Source organism: Chaetura pelagica, unplaced genomic scaffold (assembly GCF_000747805.2).
Source record: "Chaetura pelagica isolate M959 unplaced genomic scaffold, ChaPel_1.0 scaffold630, whole genome shotgun sequence".
Classification (NCBI taxonomy): Eukaryota; Metazoa; Chordata; class Aves; order Apodiformes; family Apodidae; genus Chaetura; species Chaetura pelagica.
This window is the reverse complement of record NW_009951855.1, coordinates 1,878,582-1,887,255: the sequence shown is the minus strand read 5'-3', so window position 1 is coordinate 1,887,255 and position 8,674 is coordinate 1,878,582. Positions and strand designations below refer to the sequence as shown.

Genomic DNA, 8,674 nt, shown 5'->3' with positions numbered 1-8,674 from the left:
TCCCTAAAGTCTGATCCAATGCAGGGAGCTCTAGATGCCTAATAATTTCCATCCCTCATTTGCAAAGAGTTTGGAGTGCAGGCTGAACATACATCTTTTTCCTCAAATAATCAAGTAGCTTTCTCCATGTGGTGCCAGAGTGTCTTCCTCTGCTTCCCCTGGCATCACTTAGGCAGTGGTGCCAGATAGCCAGGTCCTCTTGCTTCCTCATGCTATTGCTGCTCTTCATATCTGCAGGCATAAAGCATTAGTTTTCTCCCCTTATATCTTTTCATTGCATCAGCTTTTCTTTCTCCAAAAGCCAATGGTAATTGGTTCTGATTTTCAAAAATTACAGCAAGGCAAACAGATTTATCTGCATTATGTAAAGCCTAAAACAATACTTGTCCCTATTCAGACATTGTTTGAATTAATCCAAGAGTGACAAGTGATGAAGCTAGCCAAGCCTGAATTCTCAGTTCACTTCTTTTTAAAATTTTTTTGGATTGAAGAAAGTCCCATACCTAGTACCACTCTCATGGTGCCATTTAAATTTGATCATGCATTAGAAATGTAATTCTTAATTTGTACAGAACTAGTCCTGATATTTTGCCAAGATGTTTTTCAGAAATGTTCTATGTTTACTTCTTTTGCTTCCCCCAATTTGGGCTGTGATGCTGTCACGTTTACTGAATCCTAGCTAAAAAAAGGGAAGTGTGTTCTTGTTACTGAGGTCTAAAGGAGCACTGTAAGTTTCTTGGAGAACCTATAAGATTTTCCCTGTTGGAAGAAGGGTAGTGTTTTGGTGGTGTTTTGTGTGGTGTTTTTTTTCTAAACTATTGTTAAAGGAAGAAGAAAAAGCCTGCCTGTCTGTAGGACCTCCCCCCCAATCCGTCCTTTTGAAGTTACTAAAGCTTCTAGGTAGGGCCACCTGCTTAGAAAAGGTGTAGAGCATTTCTAGATGCTTCTGAAGTTCACTACATTAAAATGCACCAATCCTCATGAATCCTCATGTCTGGGGTTCACCTACAGCAGCCATGTAGGTTACAGATGACAGAATATCCCAGGTTATGATGTGCTGTCAGTGGTATTTCAGGCAGCTGTGCCACGTGAAGCTTCTCTGCCTGATCTGTCTTGAGAGGGACACTCACTAATCTACCACACAGCCAGGAAGATCAAAGAGAGGAGGGAGAGGTGTTGCCTATTCATTCCATTCACTGGAGCCAATGCAAATTACTCTTAAGATCCTTACTGACTGAACAGGTCAGGTTTATTAAGCTAAAAAGGTATATGACACAGTAGTTGTAAACTTTATGGTAATGATTTACGAAGTAGAGCTCTTAGAGCAGGCCAGTTCCTGACTCTACTAAGGCCCTGTATGTGATCTCCATCTAGTGGCAAGGATAGTTGCATTCTGTTGCATCACCAAAAGCAAAGGAACATTGCAGAGAGGAAAAAAAGATAATATTAATTATACAAATTAATAATTTTATGGTAATCCTGGAAACAAAGACCAGACTTGTTGATAAGGTAAATGTTTCAGTGTGTGGTGTGGCATTTCTCAGTGTATGAATAGCCCAGCTCAAGCTTTCCTGGGCTGCCACATAGCTGAAGCCATAGTGCCTGGGGTAGTGTTGAATAACCTTCTGACTGATACTTTGCTTATTGTCTTACAGCAATTAAACATAACTCATATGAGATTGCTTCCCTGTTGATAAGTTCTGGTGCGAAAGTGAATTTGCAGTGTGTCCACAAGAGGACTGCTTTACATGAGGCAGCCAAGCTAGGCAGGAAGGATCTGGTGAAGCTTCTCCTTCGTTCTGGAGCAGATCCTGATCCTCGCAGTGGATATGGGCTCACTCCTCTAGCACTGGCTGCACAGGGTGGACATACAGAAATTATGGAGCTCTTATTGCAAAAAGGTGAGACTTCATGATATGCAAAGTTACAGGAAGAGAAGGCTTGGGTGGAGGGTCTGTCTTGCCAGTTTATAAATGATGGGATGGTGTAAAGAAAACAGAGCCAATTTCTTCTCAGTGGTCCCAAATAACAGGGCAAAGGGCAATGGACACCAAGTGAAAACTAGCAAATTCAGTCTGAATATAAGAAAACACTTTCTGTGAGTGTGGCTGAACACTGAAACAGGTCACTCGGAGAAGTTGTGGAGTCCCCATCCTTGCAGATATTAAATACCTGACTGGATGCTCTCCTGAGCAACCTGCTGTAGCAGTTTTGAGCACAGGGTTGGACTGGGTGATCTTCAGGGGTCCTTTCCAACCTCAGCTATTCTGTGGTTCTGTTTTACAGTTGAGTAGATGGATTTAACAACATGTAGGTTCAGTGATGGTGTTCTTTATTTTAAGTGTCATGTTAGTATTGAAATGTTTAAAGCCCAAATGGGACAAGGTGAATCCTCTTTCCAACAGAGAACATTTTTCCTAAATGCCAAGGCAAAAAATTGTTCTTAGTTCAGCAGCCAGTGAAACTCTGCATTATTGAAGTGAAAGGAAATTAATGTTACTGAGCATACAAGCTGTAGCGTTAATAGATCCACACATATACGAAATATCTTTTTACAGATCACTTACTTGTAGCAAACTCTAGCAGTCATCAGTGACTGCTGCTCAAAACTGCAAACAAATCTGACACATTGCAGGAGGTATTTTGTTTGCATTTTTGAATCTCAGTTAATTTGAAAAATTTTACTCCCAAACCACATGAGTTGAGGTCCATCAAAGAATCTAAGATTCTAATTCCATAAAGTAGAACTGAAATACGTTATATGTAAGCCAAAACCCAATTATTTGTGTGAATAAGAACCAAACTCCTTGCTTGCCCAGTTCTAGCATCAAATCTTACTGTGTGATTGTCTTTAGAGCAATTTGGACCACCTTGTTCCCAGAATCAAGGGTCCAACATGAAGGTTATGCCCATAGTAGTTTTATTTGGTGAAGAGTATCCACAACACCATGTCACTGGAGGTTTGATGATATTAATTACTGCTGGGTATTACAGTGGCTACTGTGAAAATCCTGTCACTTCTTTCCAGGTGCAGATGTTCTCTCACAGGCCATGGATTGTGCTTCTGTATTATTTGAAGCAGCAGGAGGAGGAAATCCAGAATCTCTTAATCTTTTACTGGAATATGGAGCTGATGCCAATGTACCAAAGCACTCGGGTCATTTGCCAATCCACAGAGCTGCATATAGAGGACACTTCCTGTGAGTTAACATACTTAAAAATCAAGTAGTGCTGACACCAGCAATATTAATTTTGCTAGTTCTGCCTTATTCAAAGCAGACAGCAAATCTGTCATTTTGTAGAATATTCTTTGAGTGTGTGTGTAAATATGAGCTTTCTGTGTCCAAATGTAAGAGACCAGTCAGGATAAAATCTCCATCTTTCTAGGGTTCATGTAGTAATTCCTAGAACACTTCCCAGTTGTCACAAATAGTAATGCTGTGCAGCCTGATGTTGAGGTGCCTGGGTCTGCCTCATCTCCACCCCATAACTAGAAGGTAAACATACTAAATAATCCTATAGGCTTAGAGGAAAAGGGTTATTTTACCAAAATGATCCGTGGACTGGAGCACCTCTCTTATGAGGACAGGCTGAGGGAGTTGGGGTTGTTCAGTCTGAAAAAGAGATGGCTCTGGTGGGAACTTCATAGTGGTCTTCCAGTACCTGAAGGGGGCCTACAGAAAAACTGGGGAGGGTCTGTTTACAGGGGCTTGCAGTGAGAGGATGAGGGGTAATGGTTTTAATCTGTAAGAAGAAAAGATTTAGGTTAGAGATCAGGCATAAATTCTGCAGTATAAGGGTGGTGAGACACTGGAACAGGCTGCCCAGAGATGCTGTGGGGGCTCCATGCCTGGAGGTGTCCAAAGGCAGGTTGGATGGGGCTCTGAGCAGCCTGTTCTAGTGAAAGGTGTCCCTGCCCATGCAGGGGAGTTGGAACTTGATCTTTTAGGTCCCCTCCTACTCAAAAAATTCTGTGCTTCTGTTACCCTAATTTAAAGTCAGGTCACCAGGAGATATTTGTGCTAAAATCACAATCACTAAGTGAGAAATAACTCTTTAATACTGAGAATGTTGCATTGTGGTTAAGAATCTGAGAATTCTTAATTCCTATGTTAATACTTCAATTTATGTTTAAATTTAAATGTATATACTAAATTACATATGGCTTCATGTTGTAATATATTCTACTAATTCCCAGATTCCTACAGGTGAAGCAATAACACTGTGTTCTCAATATTCAGGAAAAGCTTCTCTTGAGAAGGAATTGTTATTCCTTTAGCAAGGAATGGGGTTGCTAATGAATAATAGAATGAAGTTTTAGTGTAGTAGGTGTAAAATCTGCTGGCTAAAAAGTAATTTGTTAGCAATTAAATCCAGAGCAGAGGTGCAGCATGCCATGGTACTGATTGGGTGGATTAAGACAGTTGTTCAGTCATGATGAATGTGAAGCCCAGCAACTCAGAGAAATTCAAATACTGAACTAAGTGAATCAGTATGTATACAATTCTGAGTTTCTTCTTATTTTAATTCTTCAGAGCCCTGAAAAGTTTAGTTCCGGTTACTGATTTTGATGCCATTAAAGAAAGTGGGATAAGTCCAGTTCACTCAGCAGCGGCAGGAGCACATCCTCAGTGCCTGGAGTTTCTCCTCAAATCTGGGTTTGATGCCAATTTCATGCTGGATCAAAGAGTTCGCAAAGGCTACGATGACCACCGGAAATCAGCCTTGTACTTTGCGGTTTCCAATGGAGATGTCTGTTCAGTACAGCTGCTGCTGAATGCTGGAGCTCTGCCAAACCAAGATCCCATCAACTGCCTCCAGATAGCCTTGAGAATGGGCAACTATGAGTTAGTGAATCTGCTGCTCCGACATGGGGCTAATGTCAATTACTTCTGCAGAGTGAATACAACACATTTTCCATCAGCTCTGCAGTATGCTCTGAAAGATGAAGTCATGCTCAGAATGCTGATGGGCTATGGCTATGATGTGCACCGCTGCTTTGACTGCTCTCGGGGAAACAGCTCACATTCCCAGTATGGGACTGATGGATGGACTTCTACTGTTATCAAAGATACAATGGTAAGTGTATCAGATGGCTTCAGATGTTTTACTATTGGTATCCTTTCTTAAACTAAATGCAAGTGTTCTTAATAGAGTTGTAGAAAAGGAAATTTTGAAACTGGAAGAGTTTACACATAAAGGTAGGAATAGACAAGACTTTAAAAATGAATAGATGGTGGCATGGGGATTTGTCCATGATAGCCAGTGATCATAAACAGTTTTTTTAATTGTGAAAATATAGCTAGTGATATGCTTAGTACAGAATTGGCTCTCCAGGGCAGTCTATACATGCTGTGAAAGCAGGGATGGTGGGCTGGCTCACTGGCTGGTCTTGTATCTTAACACTAATACTGGAAGGCTGTTGTAAGGACCCCCTGGCGCTGGCATGATAAACACTCATCAGCAATTAACAAACCCAGACTGACCTAAAAAGGTTTGTAGAGACACCCATCAGTGTCACTGTTTTTTCAGTTTGTCAAGTCCAATTGAACCTAATAAACCCATCTTTAACCTGAAGATAAGCACTGGGCTGCTGGGTCCTCCTTGTCAGCATGCTGGGAAACAAGTCTAAATTCCACTTTGGGAGTGGTAGTGCTTCCTTGTAAGCACGTAGTTACCAAATGTACAGCTACTTAAGTTCATATTTGTATCCAGTACAAAATAACCAGCTCTCAGATTTTCAGAATCTCCTGGTGAGATTTAATGCAAGCTCTGACAACTTCTAAAGCTCCCCTGGCTGACAGAACACTCACTCTTCCTGGTGTTCTGCAGAAGTTATTTAATTGCTCTTGTCCTGCAGAGGCACAGGTTACTTACAGGAGTATTGAATGTTATCCTGTTAAACATTTTGTTTTTATCAGTTCTGTGAAGTCATAACCTTGTCATGGTTGAAGCATCTTTCTGGGAAAGTAGTGCGAGTAATGCTAGACTATGTCGATCGTGTTAACATCTGCTGGAAGCTAGCAGCAGTTCTCAGAGAACAGGAACTCTGGCCAGACATCAATTCAATTTTAAGTAAGTATCTGATGTTGACATTGGAAGTGAGAAACTGTTTTGAGACTGGATTTGGGCCTTTTTTCTTGATGGTATTTTACTTTACCTCAGACTGGTGCTTTTCTTGACACTTGTTAGCCAAAAAGTTATGTTTTGACAGCAATAGGCCTCTTAAAAATCAGTCGCTTTAGGATTTAAACTAAGTTTCTCTGACAGGTTTGGTAGACAGTAACTACACAATTTATGTAGAGCACTTGGGACTTGAATGACAATGTAGACAACACAGTCTTCCAAACTCCAAACATCCCCCAAACTCTGCTACTTTAACTTTCATTAACTTACATTTAGCCAAGTTGACAAAAATGAAATCTGTTGATTTAGCTGCCAGCAATTATAAATGAGATGTGTGGGCTGAGGTAAAAAGTCTAGATTCTGACAGGTCCATTTTTCCAGGTAGCAGGGTATTGACTAAATATGTTGAACAAGAGTTGAGAGATAACTTATTAATATCAATCTCACCTTCTCATTTCTAGCAAATCCTCGCTCTCTGAAGCACCTTTGTCGTCTGAAGATACGGGAATGCATGGGCCGGTTGCGTCTCCGTTGTCCTGTCTTCATGACCTTCCTTCCACTGCCAAACTGCTTGAAAGATTACATACTATACAAGGAGTATGATCTTTATGGGCAGAAAAACTTCACAGGAACCTAGTGTCTCAACTCTACATAAATATTAGTTCTGTGTTTTGAAGGGAATGTTGACATGGATAAGACTGTTTTAGGCAGCTGCTTTTTTCTTTTGGGATTTTATCTCTGCTGTGTATTAAGGAATACCACCACCATATTCCCCACCTTGCCCTCTGAAGAAAATGGGGAGAACCCCAAAATGTAAGTATTGGTGATCTATTGTATTTATCTACTGGAACAGAAGCTCTCTGAAAGGGTGATAGTGTTTTAAATGCTTAGTGTGAAAAGTTAAGAACTATAAAATGCAGGGCTGCAAACTCTGTGGTGTTGCCAAGTTAAACAGGTAACACAAACCCCATTGCTGGGTTAAACTCAGGGTTTAGTTAAAGGTCAGGGATTCAGTTAATGCCAGGAAAAGATATAGTTCTTTTTCCTCTGGTACCTCTTTTTCTCATCCCAAAAGAACTTTTGTTTGTGAAGTCTTGCATTGAAGTTCTGAAGAGCAGCCTAAGTAGATTTTTTTTTTTTCAATCATTTAAGCAATCCCACATTCTCATCAGTGAAATGGGATTAACAGCTTTAGGAACCTCTGCTTATCATAGCAGCTGGTGTGAAATACCAATGTTTCAACAAGAAGGCACTGCTTCTGAATGATGTGTTAGTCCTGCATCTCATTCTCCGGTATTCAGATGTCTCATTCATTATGTATTTTGATTGCTTTCCCTAGGTTTTCCTTTCACAGTGTTGTCCAAAGGCATGCTTGCAGTTTTTGGAGTTTCTCCTCATAAATTACAGTTTAAGCTTTAGGAACACTATCTGTCAGCAGCGACAACTGTCTTACATATTACACACTGACCCACAGCATGACTTTCTTTCTAAAAATAATGCAGATGTCAGTCAGTACTTTAGAAAAAAAAAAGTTCATCACCACACTTGGCATTAGTAATATTTATTCCTTCATTATCAAGTAAGCATAGATAGTTTTTTTCTAGTTATACATGCATCTTTATCACAGAAGTTACATATTTCAAAAGTCTGCTTTTCCCCAGAAAAATCTACAAACCTTATAAAATACAAATTTAACCATAATGTAGTTGTGACTCATTGCTTTTTTACATGGTGTTTATCATGTAATAAACTAATGAAGCCCATGAAGATACATATCAGTACCCACATTGTGCTGGTATAGCCTCTGTGAATGTGAATCCTGATGGTTATCACACCCACACCTCTGCAGAGTCCTACACGCTCTCATGCCACTACATGTGCACTAAACAGCCAGAGAGGGTGGGAAGGACTTTCTTCTACTCTTCAGTCTTTGATTGTTGCAAAAATAAGCTATCAGCATTCCCAAGTACAATAACTTCCTCTGAGGTCATCTGGCTAAAGTGATTAAAATTAAGAGAACTGAGATACACTTTGACAACAGAGGAATATAACTGCATGTCAAAACTTCATTTAATGGAATGCATCCTGTCACCAATAATGGTACTTCCTGGAAGTCAGTATTATGAAAAATGCAAGCTTTTGTATCAGTACAAATCCCACCCAGAAAGTTACTACAGTGAAGCTTTTATTTAATCTACAAAATGCTGACTGAAGCCCTGGCATAATATGTTTACTGTCCATGTTTCCAAGATTAAGACACAACAATTGAAGTTGACATAAGTATGCCATTGGAGGTTTTAATACAGCTATTCAGGGAGTATGTGCAAGTCAGTTTCAAACATTGCAAAAATCACACTTCACTAGAGCAGGACTGATCCAGAATATCATCATAAGAATTTGACCACTTCAAGTCTGTTACAAAAGTTACTCGTAAGATTGTACAAAATCCTTGGCTTGCAATATAAACTCCATTAGGAATACAAGTGCATTCACAATGACACCGACTTACTCTTGTCATGACGACTCAGATACCACTCTGGCAGGAAAA

The 8,674-nt window shown here is 40.1% G+C and overlaps 1 protein-coding gene across 1 annotated transcript in view; it reads left to right on the top strand.

Annotated features, from left to right (window-relative positions):
- Positions 1 to 6,763, top strand: part of ASB14 (ankyrin repeat and SOCS box containing 14) — a 9,019-nt gene extending 2,256 nt beyond the window's left edge. Inside the window, exons 5-9 of the mRNA XM_009993433.1 lie at positions 1,656 to 1,901; positions 3,029 to 3,200; positions 4,536 to 5,079; positions 5,922 to 6,075; positions 6,588 to 6,763. Of these exons, the coding sequence (XP_009991735.1) occupies positions 1,656 to 1,901; positions 3,029 to 3,200; positions 4,536 to 5,079; positions 5,922 to 6,075; positions 6,588 to 6,763 (1,292 nt within the window). The remainder of the gene's footprint in view (positions 1 to 1,655; positions 1,902 to 3,028; positions 3,201 to 4,535; positions 5,080 to 5,921; positions 6,076 to 6,587) is intronic.
- Positions 6,764 to 8,674: the final 1,911 nt, after the last annotated feature.